The 25,863-nt window shown below is 41.7% G+C and overlaps 2 protein-coding genes across 3 annotated transcripts in view; one reads left to right on the top strand and one right to left on the bottom strand.

The window, feature by feature from the left end:
* Positions 1-7,479: 7,479 nt before the first annotated feature.
* On the bottom strand, positions 7,480-9,478 carry RAG2 (recombination activating 2). Its single transcript, XM_075187497.1, has one exon. It carries the CDS (start codon positions 9,476-9,478, stop codon positions 7,922-7,924), a length of 1,557 nt encoding a protein of 518 aa, XP_075043598.1. The 3' UTR covers positions 7,480-7,921.
* A 4,253-nt stretch (positions 9,479-13,731) lies between these two features.
* Positions 13,732-25,863, top strand: part of IFTAP (intraflagellar transport associated protein) — a 31,075-nt gene continuing 18,943 nt past the window's right edge. Inside the window, exons 1-2 of one of the 2 annotated variants that reach the window (XM_075188322.1) lie at positions 13,732-13,820; positions 24,022-24,166. In XM_075188322.1, coding sequence (XP_075044423.1) covers positions 13,806-13,820; positions 24,022-24,166 — 160 coding nt within the window. In that variant the 5' untranslated portion in view covers positions 13,732-13,805. Of the gene's footprint in view, positions 13,826-24,021; positions 24,167-25,863 lie in introns of both variants that reach the window. The other variant, XM_075188323.1, reaches the window with a different exon arrangement.

Below are 25,863 nucleotides of genomic sequence, written 5' to 3'. Positions count from 1 at the left end.
GGGAGGAAGAATTTTACATCTCTAGAAAAGCATATTACACAGTATTACATACATTTCTGCAAACAGATGTGATCCCCATTTCTGAGAAACAGTCTGACCTACTGACAAGAATCCCCACAACAGTACATGGTTATAGCATTCAGTGTAAGCGCAGTTCCTGAATGCTGACGCTCTGCACGAATGCATTAGGCTGGGCGTAAAAGATCAGGTACGCTGACATAGGTCTGGTATGTTCCAATACAACGTCTAAGGGCTAGATTTACTAAGCTGTGGGTTTGAAAAAGTGGGGATGTTGCCTATAGCAACCAATCCGATTCTAGCTGTCATTTTGTAGAAAGTACTAAATAAATGAAAGCTAGAATCTGATTGGTTGCTATAGGCAACATCCCCACTTTTTCAAACCCGCAGCTTAGTAAATCTAGCCCTAAGCGCCAGATTCCAAGGTGCAGATATTTGCAGGTATACACAGCTCCCCCTTAAGCTGAGTGATGAGGAAATTATAGTATTAAAAATTGAACTTGCAGGTTAAGCATGGAACCCTCATCGCATTAAACTTTTAACTGTTTATTTTCCGCTTTGCTTAGAGGGAACATTGCACTCAAAATGCCTGTGTGAAATTAACCTCAACATAACCGGGGTAACCTAACACTCAGGGGTCCATTTATCAATCTGCGTCAATAATGATACATTATCACCGCAATTTATCAAAAAATATATACTGTGCCGCAGTGGTAAGGGTTAAACCCACTTTAGAGTCACAAATTCACCATAACAGATAATCTAGAACGTCAAGGACAGGACAAAATTAATTTTAATTACAGCAAAAGTTGCTGTGAGATTGGTTGAGATTGTACCAGGGGCCGGAACACTTCCACCAACCCAGGAGTCTGCTAAAGCGGTCAGAAGATTAGCGCCATAAACAGGCCGGGTACCTTCTGACCGTATTAACCAGCATGCCACATAATGATCCCTTTGGTTTCAATAGGATCATTATCAGGCATTGTGGTTGTTTAACGGACAATTGACTCATATTAGTGTGTAGTTAGTGGGGAATTTTATGAACCCCTAAAAAAAACAGTCCTGAGGTGTATTCCTTTAAACTCCTATAGAAATGTGCCTCAGTCTCCGAAGATACAGAGTGCAGCTGATTAACATGACATCAAACATAACCTGACTCTCATGTTCCTATCTCATGACGTGTTTCCTCTTAGCTGTATACATGGGAGGCAGCTAAGTTATATTACCTAACAGATCTTACCATCATTATCCCTTGATTATACAGGATTATGAGCTATGCACTTCTAGGGGAAATTAAATCAATCTGGTCTTAGAATATTATTATGACCTTTTGATGAACCCTATAATAGTATTAAGTAGATTACCCGGCATAATAACTCTAACTGGAGTATGCTTTATAAAACATTTCACCTGGTGCGTAATGTTCTGCTCCTGTTCTCCCTACTTGTGTTCCAATGGTAGCGATTGACAGCCCTGTTGAATTATTTAATCCACGTTAATTACTTTTCTCAACATCAATGAATGAATTCAGCACAATGAGTTGCTACTGCACAGTAAATAAGAAGAGGTGGATTCGGCCGGCGGTAATCGTATTAACGGTGATGTAAAGGCCGACAGGGTTTACACCTACATAACTAATATGATAGTGAGGAAAGCAACATGTAAAAAATAACTACTTACCTGGAAACAGACACACTGGAAATCCAATGTAAGGAGAGGGCGACACTTCCAAATTACGACACTTGCAAGCGTGACTTGGACATTTCGGATTTTAAAGCGGCAACGCATGGACCCATGTAAGTATTACCTTTACGTTAGGGGTTAGGGCTTAAGGGTTAGGGTTAGGGTTAGGAATGCAATTAATATTACCATAATTAAATGTGTTTGTGCGTTGCCGCTTTAAAAAAACAATCCAAGTTGCGCTTGCAAGTTATTTGGAAATGTCGCCCTCTCCTCACATCGGATTTCCAGTGTGTTTGTTTACAGGAAAGTAGTTGTTTTTTACATGTTGCTTTCTTCACTATCAAAATATAATAATTATGTAGATGTAAACACTGTCGGTGTTTACATTATCGTTAAGTCGTACTACACCCGATTCCGCTGGTTCTACAAACTCTTCTGCATCGGAAGAACCATTACCGAATGCCATTATCGTTCCTGAGAAGTCAGTTTAGTTGCAGAGTTGTAAACATTGAAAGTCAGTCTAGGAGCATAGTGTGTACAGTATCTTGTATAGCTGAAACTCCTGGTTTTCTAGTACAGACACAGAATGAGCATCAAGATCCTCCCTCGTCTGTATGTAGCAGACTGTAGAACATACTTGCCAACTTTCCCTGAATGTGAGGAAGACTCCCTGAAATAGGGGTGATCTCCCTCACTCCCTGAAGAGTCTGGCATTCTCCCTGATGCTGAGCTAGTACAAGACGTGGTTGGCTTCACCATCTGTGGCATGATGACACACTTCAGAAATTGTCTCCTATGTCCATGTATTGATGCCTATGGAGGTGGCCATTTTCATGGAGACCAAGATTTAATCAAAGACTGACAGGTAAGACAACATGACTTCCGTAATGGAGACAGAAATGTAAGACAACGAATGAAGCCAACGAGCAAAAGTTGGCAAGCATGCTGTAGAACTACACGCCAAGTGAGCCCCAGTTATATTAGCTCCACCTTGACACTACCTCTTTAATTGTAAAGCATTGATTATTGGTATAAGTCTCAGAAGGATACAGTACATGTTTACATACGATAAGGATAACATTGTTGGGAACTCAATTGGCTGCGATGTTCCTCAGAACATCGCAACTGCACATTTTTAACTTTACTACAGTACAAAGTAACGGTCATTACACCTGTGTGGTACGTGAGCAAAAATGAGCGTCACTTCTGTAAAAAGAATCCGCGTGAGGTGTCTTGCGGTTGTCCGTTGGCACCTCCCGCAGATTTTTTTTACAATTGAATTCCCCCCTATCACTGGGAAATACAGACTGATTATTCTGTTAGTTTTCTAGGCTTTAATAATACAGAAAATGTATAGCAGCCTTCCCGTATGACCGTAGCACACTGACATTAGAATGAACTGTTTGCATCTGAGTTTATAATAATTTTTAATAATGTGTCAGCAATCTGATAAATCTCCTTCCATGCTGCAGATATCCATCATTGAAAGTTGCCCTATTTGAAAGATGTATGTCTTCATATACACTGTAAAACTGATACACTAAATGTAAAATATAGTATATTCTAATTAAAAAATAGTACACAAACCATGCCGTAAACCCCATTATATATCAAAGTTACATTTTATAAAATAATACGTAGTAATGGAGAAAATAATTCTTGTTGCAGGATTTTACATGGATTTTGCAAGTTGTTGTTAAGTCGACTTGCAGAGTTTAAAGTTTAAGGAGTATATTTACTAAAGTGCGGGTTTGGTGAAGTGGAGATGTTGCCTTTAGCAACCAATCAGATTCTAGATGTCATTTTGTAAAATGTAGTAAATAAATGACAGCTAGAATCTGATTGGTTGCTATAGGCAACATCTCCACTTTTTCAAACCCGCAGTTTCGTAAAATAACTTCATTGTCTTTCTTCCTGTCCCATAATCCCCTCATCTGCTTCCAGATCCCGCCAGCCAGTCAGTTATATTCATTGTGATCATTCACTCACAATATATTTTCGGGGGTACCCTAGTGGCCGGGGTAGGCGTGGAATCATTGTGGCATGGTGTACCGCCACTATAGGCGTGGCAGTTCTGGAAAGTCTTAAAACATGACAGGTAGCCAGAAAAGTGGAGATTCTATTGGGCTGTAAATAGATTAATGCTTGTTAAGCGTTAGTCAAACCCAGCGGTGGGATTCAGCCAGTTCTCACAGGTTCACCGATACCTAATTTTAAGCTCGGTTTGGCGAACCAGTGACTACAGGCTGAGTCCACCCATTTTGTTGCTGGGGGGAGCAGGCTCCTTGAAAAAAGACAAAGAAAACCTCACCTGTCTGCAGCGTCTACACTCCTCCTCCTCTCTGCTCCGTCTGCACTGAATGTCGGGCATGACTTCATCATGACCGACATTCAGTGAGGGTGGAGTCAGCGGCAAGCAAGAAGCAAGAAGACAGAAGACAAGAAGAGGAGAAAAGAGAAGAAAGAAGCCAATAGAAAAGGTAAGTGAAGGAACGGAAGCAAGGGGGAGCAAAGGCAACATGGCAGAGTGTTTTGAGGGGCAAAGACAGCATTGCAGTGTTTTGAGGGGCAAAACACATTTTTGTATACTTAAAACAGTCATTAGGGCAGAGAACCGGTTAATTTATTTGAATCCCACCACTGGTCACATCAGGGGCGGATCTAGAAAAGTATCCTACCCGGGGCGATTTAGGGGGGGCGATTTAGGCCCCGCCTCTTTTTGACTTCAAGGCTGCCGGCGGCTGCACAATATGTGCAGGTCCGCTCGGCAGTGACAATGTGCTGCCCAGCTGCTCTGATTGTGTTTTAAACACAATCAGAGCAGCCGGGCAGCACACTGCCGAGCGGACCTGCACATATTGTGCAGCCGCCGGCAGCAAGCCCCTGCTAGGGGGGGCGATCGCCACTGGTTCACATCCACTCCAGACTGGCTTTTCTGTTGGTGGACTCTGGGAGATCCTGGTGGGGGGGTGTGGTGGGAGAGTGGAAGGGGGCAGAACACAGCAAATTGTGTCATTTTCGCCCCGTCCCTCTGATGAAATCATCATTTTGTCCCCGGGGAGGGGGCAAAATTAGGTGTTTCCCCCGTGTAATGGTGTAAGTTAGGCTCACTACGAGCAGGATGTGGGAGATTTACCAGCTCTTCTAGGAGTCCGGGAGACCCACCCAGAATTTGGGAGTCTCCCGGACATTCCGGGAGAGTTGGCAAGTATGACATAGAAAAATCGAAATCTGATGAACTTAACAAAGTGAACATGCCTGGAAAATGGGCCACTTAATAATGATCATTCAATTTGCCCACGGACATAGCAATACAATTGTTTTCAAGAAGTGGCTCGTTAGCATAAAAGTAATTAGGTGTATTAATGATTGCACCCGCTCTTCGGACTTCTTCGCACACTATCAGCTGCCTCTGTTGTCTTTCCCATCGTCTTGTCTCAGTTTGCGTTAGACAATGATCTACGGACTTACAAACCAATCAGGAAATCCCAGATACGTTCAAGCAGTTTGCGTTTTATTTCATCAATGGCAAAAAACAAAAGCCTTTATCAGTTGCTGTTACAACAAGCTACAAATAACGGGCTTTAGCAGGCAATCTGCTTAATGAATAGGTTTCCAGACTCGCATTGATCAGCTAGGGCTCTCACAACGCTCTCTCCCCTCTCTGTCCTCAAATGGAGAATTAAGTAATTGCTTTAGAGATTTGAAACAACAGCTAATGTTCTTGTAAAACAACAATAAGTGGAACATATTATTCCATTTGCAAAACCACATTTGTCTGCAAAAAATGGTTCCAGTGAATCTCTTCGCAGTTCCCCACTCTTATATCTGTAATTCTTTTTGTAATCAGAAATCATTTTACAACTGCTGTAATATACCATGGGTATAAGATGGGTACAAGATTGATTGTGTACTTTGAGCAGACTCCGAACTTATAAACATCGGTGGAAACTTCTGACTCGGAGATATGGGCAATTTATAATATATTTGACAGGAACTTAAAAATTCAATACCTCTCACATACCACCCTTCCCCAAATGTGTACTGTTAATTACTTAACTCGGCAAGAGTTATACACTGCCAAAATCTTCGGAACAGAACTTCTCACCGATGCTAATAAATCAAATTACACACGTTTAGTTTAGTCACAGACATAGAGGTAACAGACAAAATAATGGAAACTCAAACAAACGGCTTCATTTTCAAAGCGCACTGGGAGACTGATTCATTAAGGCACGCAAAACGAGCGTATTGTGCGTTATTTGTTTTAAAGCGCATGTAAATCAGGCGTGTTAAGCAAAAGTATGCAAGTAAGGCAAAACCATGTGGCATTGGAGGGGGAGGTAAATTTATAACGTGATGGCAGATTTATAGTTGGGGTAGGGCATGTCCTAGATCAACTTTAAATTTCAGTGTACAAACAAGCTATCAAGTATTTGTGTGATATATGACAAAACGGACAGTATTTTCCTTATGTGTAAAACAATAAGTGAATGCAATGTAGAAAAATGCAAGGAAACCTGTCCCGTGAACATGCATCCTTAACAATGTTTGCAATGTGGTGGGGAAGTCACAATGAGCCTTATTTAGATGTATGCATAAAGTAAATAAATTAAAAGGGAGCAAATTTGCACCTTGGCAAATCCATGCTGCACTGAAGAAAGGCAAATTTAAAATGTACAAAAAGATTTAGAGATGGGATTTGGCGTATCCCAGCTGTCCAGTATGTCTGTGCTACACGTAAAAAGAGCCAGTATGCCACGGTATGCAAAAGAAAACATGCATTTGTACCCCTCTTATTGCAAATTGGCTTGTCCAGGAGCAAATTTGCTCCATTTTTTTTAGAATTGCTCCTAGCTAGGCCCAATGATGTCATATGGTTTGGTGCATCTTCGAATCATATACTTATCATTGAAAGCTTCCTCCGATGTATGCACAGTTAGGGCTGATTCACATAACTGACTTCTATTACCACGCACTGTCCCACTAAAGAGTATGACCACGTTGTAAATGTAAAGGCTCTCGTGCAATTGTTGCTCTGCACCTCACATTAAATAACATGTAGACCTAGGTAAATTACTCTCAGACAATTGCTTGTTGCTTCTATATGACTAGTCAAAGAGCAATTGCTGAAATTCTCATCGACAATGCTGCTGTATTTCTCCAGCCTGGTATGTGCCATAAAAGTGTCACTTCTCCCATTCCTTAGCCTACCACCACCCGGAGGTCCAACCCTAATGTCCCTTAGTTCTAATTGAACCCCCCCCCAGTCTATTAATAACCAACCCGAGCCTAACCTGATCAACCTCCCACCTGCGGGCTAATCCTAATCCCGCCACTGATGCAGCCCAACATCTACCTGCTGTTAACCTGTAGCCTTATATGAATGGCAACAGGACAAACGGCGAGGAGAGGACACGCCGGGGTGAACCGTGAGGTGGTAGAGGTTTCAACACATTGTTTTGACAATGTTTCTGCCCAGTCGATATGCTGAAAATCTTGGCTGGATCAGAGGTCATGTATTATTATCAGTTGGGTCCTACAAAATATAAATAAAAGAAAAATTATTTCCTGTTTAAGAAGGAATCCCCGTCGGAGGTCTCTTTTGGTGATATGCACCCTGAAAATATGGTAATGAAAAGGTTAATGGCGAGTTAGGTCACAAAATATGTCAGTTTAACCTTTATACCTATAATAATGCTTTATTGGTCAAGAATTTATACTGCACAGAAAACTTTATTTTTCTTTGTATGTGTACTTAAAAATATAGAATATAATTGGGAGCTACCACAATGACTAATTTGTCAAGATACAATGAATTAACAGTTTCCAATGGGACAGTGACTCCAAGTGGCCAAATGTCTATAAAAAGATACACTGGAGAACTCTTGTCTTACTCTTGTTTTACTCTTGTCTAACTCTTGTCTTACTCTTGTTTTACTCTTGTCTAACTCTTGTCTTACTCTTGTTTTACTCTTGTCTTACTCTTGTTTTACTCTTGTCTAACTCTTGTCTTACTCTTGTTTTACTCTTGTCTTACTCTTGTTTTACTCTTGTCTAACTCTTGTCTTAATCTTACTCTGAAAGGAGAATTCTAAAAAGCACATATTGTGGTCTAAATGTTTAATTTTCCTTATAATGTTTCTCTAATATAATCACTACCCTTAACTATTAAATTTCCATTAAATGTATCAAGCCACATTCTAGACCCCAAAGGCCTTTACTCAAACAAGCGTCTGAGAAAAGACTTCTTCATTGGTGACATTCTGCTGATAGATGATTTTTGACCTACTCGCTTTATTGATGGTTTCATAATGGGAGTCATCTTTTTAGGAGTTAGCAGACCCCTTTCCAATTTAACATGGTCATTGCAGAAATATTTGACATTGTTTTCAGACAGGTGAATCAGCATGCCTTCTGACAGCTCCATACATTGGGCATGTACCCAGTGCCCGGCCTCGCTGGAGCAGTAGATCATGGCTGGCCTGTTTAGTTCCGTGGAATAATAAGGAACCCACGTGTTTATATCCAGATCGCAGCCAACGCAGCATGTGATCCAGTATCCAGTTACTGACTCGTCCTCCTCATCATCTTCGTTATAAGCGTCATCAAAAAAGTCTCCATCTACGTTGAATGTGAGCTCTTCCGAGTCTTCAAGGGGCATGGAGTCTTCTTGCTCCTCAAGAGATCCTTGGCTGCATGACTGCATCAGATTCTCATCTTTTCCAAGATTTAGTATGTAGAAAAAGAAGCTACTCTCGGAATTATTGTTCTTATTGTCACCTGGGATTCCAAAAAGCACGGCTCCATGACCCATATTTGCACCAAACCATGTCTTGCTGTGCTTAATTTCCCCAGTCCAATCGGGAGTCTCTAGTTCTTGGATATTAATGTTGTCACTACTTATGGAAACTTTGTTACAGCTCAACCTCTTCTGGCTGTCCGACTCGTATCCACCAACAATCAGAAACTCATCTGGGCAGGTATGAGTTACAATAGCACTTGAAAACGATAGGTTACTTTGCAGAACTGTACAAGTTATAGCCGGACTTCCGAGTAGGAGTTCCACTTTAATCTTGTAGATATTTGTTGACCTAATATTGTTTTCAATTGAATGTCCACCCATTATATAGACGGTATCATTTCTGGATATTGACACATGGAAGGAAAGCCCATCCTGAATCTCTTTGATGGCGTACAAGCTAGAGCAACCAAACTGGAGGTCAAGAAGATAGACGTAGGGTTGACTATCGATGACACTATTCCATTTTTCTGTAGTCCTTTGACTCAGCGGCACATAGGACCGTCCACCAAATAGCACCACTGCAGTTTTGCCCCTGCTGTGAACCACATTCATTGAATGACCATACCTCGCTTCTGGAATATCCCCCACTAAATCTTTCTCTAAACAGAAGAGTGTCCGTTTGTTGGCCGAGGATGCCATGGACATGATGTATAACTTTTGAGATAGCTCATTGTTTGGGGTCTTCCCTCCATGGATGAGGTACTTGCTGACTTCGCCCCCCGAGCTATCTGAGAAGCTGGTCACAGCCGGATACCTCAACGGAGGGAGGTAGCAAGATTCATTGGTAAATGTGGTGGAACGAAGTTTCATCTCATTGTTTTTCAAATCCACGAGGAACACGCCTGTGGGGCAGGAGCGTTTTGGCCAGCCTTTCTGTCCAAATAAAAAAACATGGCTGCCAAGTCGGAACAGGGAAAATCCCGGCTGGATCAGAGATGTGTTACTGGAAGCTACTATTGTTTGAAGGGTCATTACACCTGCAGATGACAAAATAGGGATTGTCATTACACGTCATCAACATAAAAATCATCACCGTCTTCAACATCAAAACCATCGTCATCATGCTTATTCCCAACACCCAACATCACCACCATTATCCCCATCATCATCATTACCATAAACATCATCATCATATCCATCGTCAACACCATTGTCAGCACCATAATTACCATCACCGCCACCACCGCCCTATGCATGAGGCTGACACACACTTCGGCCACTGATCATAATACAATCTTTTGTCCAAGTTCCTGAATGATTGGCTCTAGGCTCGATGTGCGAGGGTAAATCACTTGCAGATCAGCGGCGCACAACCAGCCACTAATATATGACTGGCTGCTATAGGTTATGCCACATCTATGTTTACCGCACTATGTTGTGAAATAACTTCCTAAAAACTATTTTATGGGGGAGATTCGATTTGGCGTGAAGTGTCTACGGAACAGCCAAGGAGACACAGTGCGCCGTTATGGTAGAAGTCTCCGCTAAATTTTTCTCGCACCTCATAGAGTTACGCAGAATAAAAAACAGAGATTCATACCGTAATGCCCAGCAATGTGCCCAGCAGACAGCGCAGTGATGTCCGCATGCCACTTCGCCAGCAACTGAACCTCCCCCTATGTTTTCTTTGTTTATATTGATATGTGCAAACATGGTGCAAACTTACTATTATGTGGCGATAACAATGATTTTCTTTCTCCATTTATCGCAGTGACGTAAAATCAGTTATCGCCAAGTTTTACCAAGAAAATCTTGCAGTGGCAGCTGAGTGATACTGAGCGATAATTTCTGAATGCAAATTTGTCAAAACAAACATTATGTGACAGTGCCCAGTCATGATAAAGATCTGGGGCCTGATTCATTAGTGATCTTATCTTGTGCAAAAGTTAAGATGCTTATTTTAAGAAGAAACTGGGAGATAAGAGTGAAGTTAAGATGGATTTTCATCTTAACTTAAGAATTTCTTCACTTGCGCAGTAGATTTTGCTTCTTATCTCCCTTTTCTGAGCATGCACAGAGTGGATTTGCTTAAGATAATTAAAAAACGGCAGATAAGATCACTAATGAATCAGGCCCCTGGTATATAAACTGCATTACTTAGTGACTGAATATCTAACTTTCTTGTTCATCCTATCCTTTTATGACTTTTTCCTACAATCTATCTGTCTCCGTAACAGATGCTAAATAATAAATGCATACAATCTCTATACAAATTTGCACACAAATACACTATATATTTATGCACCGTTACATTGCTCCAGGTAAACTTATCTCTGGGCAAAACGGATTTTGAAAGTCAAAATATTACAGACTGACGGGAAGAAAACTCACATATTTTTAAATGTTTTACACTGTTCCATCCTTACACTGGTTTTGCAATCCTCCAAGGTCATTACTTTTTTGGAGGGAGTCTCTTTATTACCCAAATTCTGCTATATGTTCATTGTTTTGTTTTGACTATAGTATGAGGGCTTATAGCCAATGGTGTTTTCTTAATGTGTTTTACATATGTTTTAAGCACGTACCAACAGCTATGACACTAGAAACTGTTGTGTCTAGCTTTACTGTACTTGTTGCCATTTTACTCGTGTTGAGGTAGAATTTTTCTAAACGCTAGTTGTTCAATTTTGAGGGGTATATTTACTAAAGTGGAGATGTTGCCCATAGCAACCAATCGGATTCTAGCTGTCATTTTGTAGAATGTACTAAATAAATGATAAAATAAAATAGAGACTTTTGATTTTGGAGATGTTTATACTGGTTTGTATGTTTCGTTGAGTTCATTCCCCCCATGTACTCTCTTCCCTTGGTCCTTTTTGGATCCCTCTTTCCCTTTTTTAATTTTTATTTTCCCCATTAATTAAAATACCTTAATAAAAACTATTCAGGATAAAAATAGAAATAAAAGAAAATAACGACATTATCTGGTCAGATTAAGGGGATAAAGTGACTGAAGGGCGAGAGAAACTTTGGATTGGAAAACTTACGCCTGTTCACATCAGATCTAAATGTCCATATTGTAAAGCACAATGTTACACAGCAACTAATTCTGCAATGCCCTAGTACAGGAAAGAGCTGGTAAATTTCTGCCAGGGGGAGGCAAGACGTGCATAGGTAAACCGAGGGGGGGAGGGGGGTTCTAGTGCCTGGAAACCCCCCTCCAAGCCTGGGGCACTGTATAATTGAGGTGGCTGGACTTTGCCCCCTCTTCACACGGCTCTGCTTGAAAAGGGAGAGCTGCGTGCACCTAACAGTACTGCACTCAGCATTGCCCATGTATATTATGGGGATAGGAAGAGTTGGAGAGCAGCCAAGCACTGTCTAATATTATAGCTATGCCCCCATGCATGCTGGTGACGCCCACTGGTGGCGTGGTTTGAAAACCCCCCTCTACAAATCCTGTGGTTGCCTCTGACTTGACTCAGCAGCCCATTAGAAATATTTTAAAGGAATAAAAAAAGGAAGGTGGCCCAGTGACCCAGCCCCAGGTAGCCCACAGATGCTCCCCTGCCCTCCATCCCAGCCTACCTCTGCTCTAGTGCGCAGTTACGGTAGGAATCTCCACTAATTTTTTTGGGGTGCGAGAAACAATTAGCAGGGATTCCTGCATAACATCTGCGCGATGTGTCTCCGTAGACGTTCCGGAGACACCTTGCACCAAAATCTTTGTCCCCATAATGTCACTCATCCAGTGTTTCTTGTAATGCCATTGAAGTGGCACCACATGGAGCGCCAGCCGCTGGCACGAAGGTGAACAGCCAGCAGCTTCCTACACCGGCTGCTCTTCCATCTCCATGTTACGCTAGGAGTGTGGTGCTGTGCTATAATGTCACAGCCAAACGCCACCCTCCCAGTCTGAGGTGCTGAAGATACTGCCCACTCCTCCCGTCTGCTATGGTAAGACTCAGCAGGAGTGCGGGCGCAATGCCCGAGGGGACTAGCTCTACTTCTGAGTGATGGTGGGGTGCTGCCTAGGGCGCCCCCAGAGGACTATGCACATCCAGAGAGCTTTTTGTTCTGTATGTTAAATGCAATTTTCGCTATCTGCTATTATTCTGAGCTTGAGAAGTTAATAATTATTGCAGTATTTAAAGTGCAAACAATTACAATAACCAAGGTTAGTGAAAAATAAAGTGATGGGGATTCTAGTACACAAATGTCACCTCAGACAGTCTAGTGTTTGATGTGCTTAGTTGCATCAGTAACTTGATATCCCTGGGAATAATTTAACATTTTTCACAATTAAGTAAATACAGGGCATGTTGGGACTTGTAGTACCACACCGGATTGTCAGACAAAAAATATGTCAGTGGGCAGAAAAAGTTGCACCTATTTATAATAAATATTAATAATAGTAATAGTAATAATAATAAATAATAATAATAATAATAATAATAATAATAATAATATATCTCCATTAGAGGGGGTATTCAATTGTCAGCGAGTTGTTTTTTTTTATCATTTTCGAGGGGGTTAACTTTACCCACAATTCAATTCCATTTTTAGCTCTTCGTTTTTTTCATGAAACGGTCCTCTTGCGCTCCAGTAGAAGGTCTAGTGAAAGTATAGGGTGTGCGAGAGGCAGCTGCGTTAAAAGCTATTCAATTGTTCTTTAACGGCATGTTAAACAGGAAAATATGCTGTTTTATCTCGCACCTCCTTGGGGTGTGCTAAATATAAAAAAACTCTGAAGAGTATTTGAAATCATATAAAAATGTGGAAAAAAAGTTAAACGTATGTTTATCATTAATGCCTAACTTGTGTAAGTTGATTTACTTGTGAAAAAAATAAAGAATAAAAATAAAATAAAAAAATAAATAAATAAATCACTAATTATTATATTTATGTTTGGTGTTTGGTACAAATATGAATGTAGTAATGTGTTTTGACATGGTATAGATGATTGTATGGTAAAATATAGTTCAATTAAAAAATATGCTAAAGAAAGTACTGTAATGTAGATATTATCAATGTGTAATGCAATCTAATGTATGGAAATGTATGCAAAACCTATTATACATCAGTGCACACTGCAGACCTTCCTGCAGCAACAATATGTGATCTCCAGCACAGAAAGAGTTAATTCCTAGCTTGGTTAGCAACGGTTGCTAGAGCCTTAAAGAGTAGTTCTCTACAGCGCGCTGCCTTGTGGGAAATGTAGTTTCCTTTTCCGCTTCCTCTTATACCTTACTTACAGAACTGAACTACATTTCCCAGCAGCCTCCTCACCGACAGGGGCTTCCTTTCAGCTTCCAGCTAAACCTATGTATGCTTTATTGTGGGACTAGTCGGCCTTGAGATGAAGGATCTTCAGGTGCAGTATGTCTGTCCTTATAACTCAGGTTGTGAATAAGGCAGAACTAGGCAACATGTGGTTGTCCTTGCTGGCTCAGGGAATGCTGGAACTTGTAGTTCTACACAAGCTGGAGGACCACAGGTTGCCTATCTCTGATATAAGGGGTTCCTTTTTGCAGGTGCATTTGTTATTAGATATATCTGCTTCAGTGTCAGTAGTGCAGTGAGCTGAAATTATGTTTCATTGTAATCTGCATTCTGCACTGAATTGACCCTGTGCATCACAGTAGCTGTGTTGAGAGTTGTAGTGTTATCTGTTTACAGTGTTGCACTGTTATACCATAATACTACTACTATTGCTAATAATGATAATAATCCAATACAAATGTGGCTTATTTCACTAATAATGGAGTTGCATTGTGTTCTTTGTTATTGTACACTGTAATTGGGTATCGGGGCAATTAATCAGGTTGCATCCCTTTCAAATGAACACACTTGGAATATATTATAAAATTTTGCACCTTCATGACAGACATACACCAGATTTGCCAACATTTAATAATTTGCAGGGGTACTTTGGCCCGTAGCACGTGTATATATTAAGTGCATCATGCACAATACTGTCTAGATCGCAGACTTTTGTGGTATAGGATCTACTTTTTGTACAGTCTGTGTATGTCAACCAACCAACTTATTTATTGGACCTAAAGCTCCACATCAGGAAACTTCTGGTGTAATCGATTTAATTGAGGATATTACAGTGCAGCATAGTGACCTAGTGGTTAGCACTTCTGCCTCACAGCACTGGGGTCATGAGTTCGATTCCCGACCATGGCCTCATCTGTGAGGAGTTTGTATGTTCTCCCTGTGTTTGCGTGGATTTCCTCTGGGTGCTCTGGTTTGTTCCCACACTCCAAAAACATGCTGGTAGATTAATTGGCTGCTATCTAAATTGACCCTAGTCTCTCCCTCTCTGTCTCTCTGTCTGTCTGTCTGTGCGTGCGTGGTGTCTATATTAGGGAATTTAGACTGTAAGCTCCAATGGGGCAGGGACTGATGTGAGTGAGTTCTCTGTACAGCGCTGCGGAATTAGTGGTGCTATATAAAGAAATGATGATGATGATATGGATCCTAGGGCCCTCGCACGCCACAAACCCCAAATATTCAGCACAATTTCCATCCATTCTCTTATCATCATCATCATCATTTATTTATATAGTGCCACGGATTCCGCAGCGCTGTACAGAGAACTCACTCACATCAGTCATAAATCCATGAAATAGGTCATCATGACCAGACATCTGTTTCCCAGGGATCAATGGTTATTGCCAGTCATATATTAGAGTAATACTTCCCATTGCAAACCACTTTCTAGAGAAATCCTCCGCCCCTATTGCAAACCACATAGTGCACAAGAATACAGCATATTGCAGACATTGGGGTCATTCAGGGCTGAGTGAGTTCTAATTGATCCTGAATGACCCCAGAATTGATGTTAAGGTTCCAGGAGAAAGTGTTAGTGTCACAGTCATATATGTCTATGAACACTTACAGCTCACAGGTTCCGATGACAGCACCGTGATGCAATGTCAGCAGCGGTGACGCCAAATGTGTCCCATCACTTCCACTATCAGTGGATCGCGACCCGTGTTGGTACATCTATACTGAGCCATAGTTGCGGTCTACTGCATACTTGTCAACTCTCCAGGAATGTCAGAGAAGCTCCCGAATTACGGGTAGTTCTCCTGGACTCCTGGGAGACAAGGGTACCCTCCCGCATCTGCCCTCTTCCTAGTGAAGGATTTGGAGCCTCAATGACAGGATTCTCGAGGAATCGCATCATTTTGGCCTGCCCCACGTGGTAAAATGACGTGTTTGTGTCATTGTGCCTTGGGGGCGGGGCCAAAATGATGTGATTCACCGAGCTCCGCCCACACCACACCCACTGCCAACATTTAAAAGTTGTATGGTCTACCTGTCACTGCCACACAATCAGCTGGTCAACCACTTTGGCACCAGGGGGTGTGGGGGGGGGGCAGCTGTGACGGGGCACTGTCTCCCTTGTGAAAAGCCCCATGTGTATCAAGTCAGTGAGACCATTTATAGTGTTCACGCTGCCCTTGGCCATGTGAGATAAATTGCCCTACAGGGTTGGTAAATCCAGCGCAGCAAAAATAAACTATTAAAGAAATATCAAAAGAATCTTCGGTACACAGAAAATCCCTTGCAGGTTTGAAAAAGTGGAGATGTTGCCTATAGCAACCAATCAGATTCTAGTTATCATTTATTTAGTATGTTCTACAGAATGACAGCTAGAATGTGATTGGTTGCTATGGGCAACATCTCCACTTTTTCAAACCAGCAGTTTAGTAAATATACCCCCTGAATGTCACTTTGTATGGTTTTGCTGGTCTTGGTCACACGTTTTGCCAGGAGAATGTGGTCTTAAGTGTCGCAGTCCTCCCCCATCCACACCACACAATAGAATAATCTGATGATCATCATTCCACCTTTATTCACTATAAAGTCTGGGAAAACCAAATTCGCAGATATAAGTATTGAATGTTGAAGCCAAACCTAATATATCCCCGGAATGGCCTGATCCACTACACCCGCCCAAAATATTGCTCCGATTTGATCTCTATGTTCTACGTAAAAATAATCTTCTATCCAGTATCCTACATGGAATATACATACACACCGCTTTGCTATTATACTGCTGCTATATATAATTTTGTAATATTGTAATTATACCCCTGGACTAGCTACAGAAATCTCCTGGTGCTTATTGCCATTATCTGTTCCTGCAAATGTTATATCCCCCCCTCTCCATGTACTGATAACCCAACACATCACATTAATGTTGGAGGCAACAGCGTCCTTAGTAAAAAAAAACATTGCAGGTGTTCATTAAATCCCTAAAATAGCTTCTATACTGTAACTAAAAGAGAAGCATTATACCGGCTAATTTAATATATTTCTCGCTAATTGCATGTTTGCTCCATCTTTTCACATTGCTTTAAATAGACGAGCGCTGAGCGGACTACAGTAAATAGCAGAGCTGATGTTTTGTGCAAAATGTTATGTGATGAATAATTTATCGGACCCAATTTACTGTGTTAGTGAAATAAATGCTACGGTATAATGGAAGAAATGCAGAAAGGTCAGGCAGACTCTACACAGGGTAGATTAATCTCCTTTTTTTGAGTTTTTATGCTCCTAAAAACTAGCAGTGTTGGTAATTTTGCATCCCGAAGGTAAATGCTATCTCGCCCCGTCCATCCTGTAGCTAAAGTGAAAATCTAGCCAGTGTCGTAGCGGCTGATTGCCCTGGCGGACGATTGTATTACTGGAAACTGAACTAATCTGTGCAGCCTTTATCTCATACATCTTGGAAACTTTTTTTTCCCCATATCTAGAGGGTAAACAGGGATTTGCATTTATTAAACCAGATTTGTAGTTGAAGCTGTGCAACCACCTACGTCAGGAAACAGGGGTAAATTACCCCAAATGGGGTAAAAATGAAATTCCTGGGGGTAATGCTGCCGATTCACATGCTGTCAGTTGGATTGTAGACCCTTTTAAATGTGAAATTGCTGTTGTACCAGAAGAGCCTCAAGGGTTGGCAGAGGCACTTCTTGAGCTTCGATGCAATAATGAAGCACCTATTGCATTTGAAAACAAAGCAGATCTGTCATATTTTTGGATGTCAACAGCTGCAAAGACATTCAAAATTGCACATGAGGAGGCAGTCAAAAAGTTGCTGCCTTTTGCAACAACCTACCTTTGCGAACAAGGATTTTCCACTCTAACGAACATAAAAACAAAGCAGAGAAATCGATTGGACCCTGAGACTGTATCCAAATTGCTTGGACATCAAAATGCCCCAATATTGATGCTCTCGTATCAAAAATGAAGCAACAACATTTCTCCAAAACCTGAAGTTTTGAAGTTGAAGCTTTCAAAGAAATTTTGAATAGATTCAATAAAATGTTTAATTCCAATAATTAATAATATATGATTTTCTTCCTTTCAAATCAAGGGGGTAACGTCGGCGTATCTAAATATATTTGGGGGTAAAAGGTAAAAAAGTTCCCTGACCTACATGATACATTTTTACTAATCTATTTTGGGATTCCCTTATGCAAATGTGTTACCTGTTGTATCGTGTACAATAAGAAAATTAGTGAGCATTTGACCAATGTTTGTCTATTCTAATAATATTATTAATAGCAACAACATTTAAGGAATGACTAGTGCCTACACACCGTGAAGGCAGCCATTTTTGTGGGCGGGACCGACATTCATGAAGATGCAGCCAATTAATTTTTTAGGATCCTAGATCAGTGAGGCGCCAAGATCCCTGTTTATTGATAGGAGCGGCATTTTCACCAATATTGGGTGAGTTCACAAAGCGGCTACCTCCGCCGGACCGCCTAGGTCAGTGATGGCTAACCTTTGACACTCCAGGTGTTGTGAAACTACAATCCCCAGCATACTTTGCCAGTAGATAACTAGCTGATAGCTGGTAGAGCATGCTGGGACTTGTAGTTTCACAACACCTGGAGTGTCATAGGTTAGCCATCACTGGCCTAGGTGGTCTTCCCAGCGCATTTTAAGGAGCTCGTCTACACTCCGCTCTCGGGAGAGGCTTCGGCAAACTAGAAGCACACTGAGGTGCGCGGTGCGATGGAAAAACCTAAAGAGGCACGCTGTACAAAAGTGTAAGCGTCGCAGGACACGTTCAGCCCGCAGAACTACTGCCCCCACTTTGGCTAGTCAACGGGTGCACCACAACCTAAAAGTAATTCTCCCCTGTCAATTATTCTCTTCCTTAAGCAGAGGGGTGGGTGTACAGCCTCTTGCATTTGGTTTCTTCCAGCACTAGTTGCTATAGAATGTTTTTTTAGAATTCACAACAGCAGGTCCCTCTGTCATCTGCTCACTGGAGGGAAGTAACCAACTTGCCTGCAGATATTCTACGTGATGGGTGACCCTGTTATATCAGTGCTTAAAAGCAAATATAAAACTCAAGACTTCAAAACTGTAGTTCTGTTAAAACTGCTTAAGATAACTCCTGAGCTGCCGGGCCGTACGGCAGTTGCATGCACTGGTTAAGGCTCTCGTTACACCCTTGGTTGTATTAAAAAGTTCAGTGCATGGTAATGTCAGTTACTGGCCTCTGGTGGTGGCTTTCAGAGCGAGAGTGGATGTGAGTGGTACAGAGACCATCTGCTTCCTACAGAGGATGAGCCCTGGATGCCGCTGTCCTTTTAAATTGTCAGAGTTCTAGAATCCTTTACGTTCCATAAATGATACAGACTTACCTGGATGATTGTGTTGTCCTGTCCTTATCGTGTCCTCGCAGTGTATACTAGGATGAGCTGCTTGTGCAGATGTGCCACTAACCCCAATGTGATGTGGGTAACAGTCTGTGACCGTTTTACCTCCCCGCTTACACTCACAAACTCACTTAACCCTTTCCAGCACCAGAGATTGTCACGTTTGAAAACTTTCTAACAGATCTTGTGTTTTATCCCAGCCAGCTGTCCTAAGTACCTAAGTAGATTGCAAAATTTGGGCATCTTTCAGTTGTATTTTGAAGTTTGATTGTTTTGTTATTCCAAATTGTTTGTTACATATAATGCTTAGAACTTACTCATTGCTATATAAATAAACTTTGTTTCTTTTTCTGTAAGACTGTTTGTCTAGTTTAATTGTGTTATCGTTCCAATGGAAAAAAAAGTTAACACATTTTTAATATGTTACATGAAACAATTATTAGAAAACTTTTATTCACCAAAACATCTGATTAAAAACAGATAGGGGATAAATGTATCAAGTTGCGGGTTTGGAAGGTGGAGATGTTGCCTATAGCAACCAATAAGATTCTAGCTGTCATTTTGTAGAATGTACTAAATAAATGATAACTAGAATCTGATTGGTTGCTATAGGCAACATCTCTACTTTTCAAACCTGCTGGAAACTCGCAGCTTGATACATTTACCCCATAGAATGAAAACTACGAGAAGATAGATACAGATAGATTCAATTTGTTGTATTGCTTTCTTTCACTTAATATACTACATATTTTGTTTTTCAAAATTCAAGTTTTTGAAAATTGTCACTATGACAAGCTTCAGACACAGAAGTGTCACAGGTAAGAAAACCGTTCCGATGTCCCCTCCTAATGATTAATGTAAGCCATAAGTGAGGCGAAACCGAGCAGTGTTTTAGAAAAATAAAAATGTTTAATTATATGAAATTACACTGGTAGGAGGTTGAACTTTGATATCACATTAAGGGCTAGATTTACTAAACTGCGGGTTTGAAAAAGTGGAGATGTTGCCTATAGCAACCAATCAGGTTCTAGCTGTCATTTTGTAGAGTGCACTAAATAAATGGCAGCTAGAATCTGATTGGTTGCTACAGGCGACATCTCCACTTTTTCAAACCCGCAGTTTAGTAAATCTAGCCCTAAGACTTTTGCACAGTCTGCCTGAAATCTGCCATTTTTCTGCTGCTTCGCACACCACACGTGTTTTTGGGTTGCAGAGTATTTCCCCAATAGAGCAGTGTCGGTGAGTACCTCTGTGTGTGCTGGGTGGATCAGGTGTAGATCCAACGCGTTTTGTAGTGCATGGCCCCTGATTAACCAATAGGCTGACTAGGCAGGATGTAACATTTTGGGGAGGTGCGGAATTGTGATGGAGAGGTATAAACTGAAAATCGTTTTGAAAATATAAGAGAATAGTATGATAAGAGAAATGTAGTAAGGTTGTAATCTTGATGTGTTACCATGGTCAGGGCTGAAGACAATGAGTCACCCTTGGGCGGGCGCTTGAGGATAAGCGAGTAGGGGAGACAAGGATGGTGACAGCCCCCTCCACCCTCAGTAGCACTCGTTCACGCCTCATCTCCACTATACAGCTCTGGTTTTAATGAAAATAAAATGAGTAACAAAGATTGCTGTGACCTTTTCAAAAACTCAACCTGAGTTTTGAAAACACATTGCCAACATACTTGCCAACTCTCCCGAAATGTCCGGGAGACTCCCGTATTCCGGGTAGATCTCCCGGGAGTGTATGGCAGTCTCCCGCATCTGCCCATTTCCTAGAGAGGTGGGCAGAATTAGGCCCAAAATGCTGCGATTCTCTGGGATTCGCAGCAGTTGGCCCCGCCGCCCACTGTAAAATGATGCGTCATTACGTCACCGTAGGCGGGCCCAAAATGCCGTGATTTTCGGGAGTCCCGCTCCCCTGCACGCCCACCTCCCCCTGGCAGCTCCCGGATGCCAACTAGAAGAAGTTGGCAATTATTATGTGATTGGTTCATGCCAGCAGCCAATCACTGGGGGTTATTTACTAGCAAAGTGTTGCTTAACCTCTAGCAACCAATCAGCAGTTACCTTTCATCAATCTAGTATAAGATAGACAATAGAAGCCATCAGTTTCTATGAGTGACTCTATTTGCACTCTGAGGCTTATTTAGTAATATGGCGCAAATAACAACAGTGTACCGTGACCCCTAGCTACCAATCAAACATAAGCTTCCATTAGACTGACTACACTAGACTAATAAACGCTCATATCTGCTTTGTTGCTATGGTTTACAGTACATTATTGCTATTAAATTAGCCACTCTCTCACCTAATACCCCACTATGTCTCTCCTCTCATGCGGCGCAGTTTCACCAATGTCCCCAGTAATCATCTTTATAATGGTTTTGCTTCCTAAGGCTGGATATAATTGCAATGTTTATCTCACACTTTCCACACTGTCACTGCTACATTACTTAAATAATATTTACGTTCAAAATGCAGCCACATACAAGTGTAAACAGCCGTAATCTGAAGCCTGGAAAACAAGAGAAGAAAATATATTATTTCCTTCCTTAGATAACCACAATTTGCATAAAAACCACCAAGGTAATGCGGTTAGAGCAGTCTGCGTCCCCCATGGGATGCTGTAGGCTTCACGCTGATCTTGGCTCTCACTGGCTATTTCCTGCTGTTTTCAGGATAGCTTGGCCAGTCTTCCTGAATGGAAGTGGAAGTGTAGCTTATTTTAAACATTTATTTTTTTGTAGGGCTTTTTTTTTTCTTTGCAAACTATAGTGAGAGTCCTGTGATCCCTATGGACTGTGTAACGAATTTTTTTTTTACTGCCTTGTTTTTTTATTGGTTTACTTTCAAATAACGTGCAAGTTGTAAGGTCTGTGTTGTATCCTCGGAAAGCATTTTACTGCTGTTCAAAAACCTGACAGCAGCGCCACCTACTGGTTAAAGAATATGAAAACATCAACGTAGGAAATCCATGATTGAAGTACTTTATTATTATCATCAGCCAATTAACCTACCAATATGTTTTTGAAGTGTGGGAGGAAACCGGAGCACCCAGAGGAAACCCACACAAACACGGGGAGAACATACAAACTCCACACAGATAAAGACAAACAGTGGATGAAATAAGTATTGAACACACCAACATTTTTCTCAGTAAATATATAGTTAATGCGGCTATTGTAATGAAATTTACACCAAATGTCAGCAACAACCCTTGCAATGCACACATGCAAATAAATCAAACCATAGATGTCCATAATTTAAGTTTTGTGTAATAATGTGAAATGACACAGGGAAAAAGTATTGAACACACTGCCTGAAATGTATCTAATACTTTGCACAAAAGCCTTTGTTGGTAATGACAGCTTCAAGACGCCTCCTGTATGGAGAAACTAGTCGCATGCATTGCTCAGGTGTGATTTTGCCCCATTCTTCAGTGCAAATAGTCTTCTAATCTTGAAGGTTCCATGGGCTTCTTCTATGAACTCTGATCTTTAGTTCTTTCCATAGATATTCAATAGGATTTAAGTCAGGTGATTGGCTGGGCCATTCTAGTAGCTTTATTTTTTTTCTCTGAAACCAGTTCACATCTTTTGTTTGATTTCTTTTTTTGCATGTGTGGATTACAAGGGTTGTTGCTGACATTTGGTGTAAATTTAATTACAATAGCCACATTAAATATTGTGAAAAGCGTGCAAACAGATGGCTCCTTACACAGGTTTTCTGAAGCACCTTGACGTTTATTTTACTTGTCAGGATGGATAAACAGTCTCGGTAGTGTCTTCAGCAAACAAAATGAAACTTTCACAGCAATGAACATAATCCAATAGCCCTCAACTCTGGCTATAACAGTTAGGTCCATAACTGGTCACTGGCCACTTGTTGGCATCAGTCTCCCACACACAGATCAAACCCAGCTTTGTAAAGCTGGGTACACACTACAGGGTTTTCGTCCAATAATCGGCTCAACCAGCCGACATACAACCGCTCGTTTGAAAAGTCGGCCAGTGTGTGTAGTGACACGATGGTCGAAAGTCTGCCCAAATGGACGATTGTCGCCTCATTTGGTTAGTCGTACCGTTTAATATTTTCTTTCCAATCTCCTTTCCGTTGTGTAGTGTGTATAGATTTCCAACCGATCCACGACAATCCTCCGATACTTCCTCGACCTGGAGGATGTGTGTATGTAACTTTGTGATGCCTGTCCCAGTCCCACGTGGTGCGGTATCAGCACATCACTGAATTGTGTTTTGTAAAGATGTGTATCGCACCTGTCTGGCTGCAGACCGTTACACTAGTATAAAGCACGTGTGTTATTACCCTTTGCATCTATGTTGGGAATCTATTCATACTTACCCTTTATAAACTTGCTTTCTCTTTTTATGTGGTTTTGGGTGTTACCTATAGCAAAAGCTCTGCCCCTTTATGCTAATGTCTTTGGTATATCGTTACATGCTCCGCAAATGTTGCTTCAGTGAAATTACAATCACTGCTCACGCCAACATGGCTGTAATAAGTCGCTATTGGGACGTCCGCTCTTCCCGTTATCGTCTTAAACAAGGCTGGTGTGTATTCAGTCCGTGTTCAAAATGTTGATGTGTTCAATACTTATTTCATCTGCTGTATATATAAATAACAAACAAAATAATTTTTTCCCCCAAAGCTTGTTCATTGTGTAGCGTTGGGATGCACCGACTAATTTTTCTAGTGCAGTGTAAACTCTTATTGGCCGCTATGATCAGCGCCGCCGTTTTTCCTGTGTACCGGTTTCAGACGTGCCCCCCAGTTACCTCGCACTGTTTATTTGTGATTCTGGCATGTATACTTTAAATTAGGTATCATATGTCTCCTTAACTCAATCTCTTCTCTTCCTCAGCCCGGAGCCAACGCCATGCCGAGCACCTGGACTACACCTCCTGGGGCAGAAGAAGAAATGGCTTGTGGCGTGATAAATCGCTTTGTCAGCATTCCGGAGCAGACGTACGAAGGATTCCTGTCTATGTTCACCAGTCTTCCACCAGGTAAGATTGGTTATCAGATGGGTACATATGTACAGTGCAGCATGATTTTACTGCAGTCTTGTACAAGGGCGGACCTAGACGTAATTTTTAGGGAAGGCGATTTTGCATAACTACGCCCCTCCTTCATTCTGATTGGCTGGGCCCAGAAAACCCTGCCCACCACCCGTGATTGCCCTGTCCCTCCATCTGTTTTGATTTGCGTCTTGGACCCAAATTTAAAGGACTTTTTAAGGGACTTCTACTGCTAGCGGGGACGATTGCCCCGATCTCCCCCCCCCCCCCCCTGGATCCGCCACTGGTCTTGAACCATCTGCACATCCATCTCCCTCTGTGCATACTGTGTAATGAGACCAGTCCTCACCTCAGTCCTCACAGATCAGTATATCGTGGCCCAGGTAACACATACACTGATCAGACACAACATTAAAACCACTGACAAGTGAAAACCGTTGGGTATCTTGTTATATTGTCACAATAGCACCTGTCAGGGGGTGAGATATATTAGGCAGCAAGTGAACAGTCAGTTCTTGAAGTTGATGTTTGGAAGCAGGAAAAAGCGTAAGGATCTGAGCGACTTTGACAAGGGCCAAATTGTGATGGCTAGATGACTGGGTCAGAGCATCTCCAACACGTCGGGTCTTGTGGGTGTTCCTGGCATGCAGTGGTTAGTACCTACCAAAAGTGGTCCAAGGAAGGACAACCGGTGAGCTGATGACAGGTTCATAGGCGCCCAAGGCTCATTGATGCATGTGGGGAGTGAAGGCTAGCCCGTCTGGCCATATCACACAGAAGAGCTACTGTAGCACAAATTGCTGGAATAAATAATATTGTCTATGATAGAAAGGTGTCAGAACACATAGCGCATTGCTGGCTGTGTGTGGGACTGTGTAGCCCCAGACCGGTGAGAGTGTCCATGCTGACACCTGTCCACTGCCGAAAGTACTGAGAGGAGCCTTGATGATGTGATTCATGGCTCTGCACTCGTCCCAGAGGGTAGGTCCAAAATGTAGGCCAGTATCTACTACCTGCATCTTCACACCCCTGCCCACTTAGTATTCACTGGTGGTCCTTGATGACACAATTTGCATTACATTGGCATGTCCCTGCACACCTTGCATGCAGGTTATCGACCCTACAAAAGAATTGCCTGCTCTCTCAGGAGTCTGGGAGGTCGACCCCTCTAATTCAGTATTCTCCCGGAGGTTCTGGTAGAGTTGGCCACTATGAAGTTGAGCCTCCTTTTTCAATTATTTTTTTTTTTACCCTTAAAGTAGACTCGTCACCTACATACAATGGATGCAACCATTTTAGGGTTGAATTATGTTTTCTGAGAATGCAGCCCATGAATTCACTCTGAACCTGCAGCTTATGAATATTAGCCAGGCCTCATGAATATTAGTCAGACCTCATGAATACTAGTCAGGCTTCATGAATACTAGTCAGGCCTCATGAATATTAGTCAGGCCTCATGAGTATTAGTCAGGCCTCATGAATATTAGTCAGGCAGTGCCTCGGTCATGTGGCTGGTTCCTAGCTACTTGATAGAAATTGATCCTACATTGCGTGTAGGTGACGGGTCCACTTAAACTAATTCTGTTGCTGGTCCTTCTGAAACTTTGTCCGCTCTACTTTTGGAATTTATTTGCAAGATATCACTTGTGTGTTGCAATTGATTTTGGGGGTCTATCAATGTGATC

Source organism: Mixophyes fleayi, chromosome 10 (assembly GCF_038048845.1).
Source record: "Mixophyes fleayi isolate aMixFle1 chromosome 10, aMixFle1.hap1, whole genome shotgun sequence".
NCBI lineage: Eukaryota > Metazoa > Chordata > Amphibia > Anura > Limnodynastidae > Mixophyes > Mixophyes fleayi.
The sequence above is the reverse complement of the archived record's forward strand: the minus strand, read 5'-3'. Positions and strand labels throughout refer to the sequence as shown.

What these genes read in the sequence shown, in the direction of transcription:
- RAG2 (XM_075187497.1), bottom strand. Translation starts at nt 9,478, where the DNA reads ATGACCCTTCAAACAATAGTAGCTTCCAGTAACACATCTCTGATCCAG.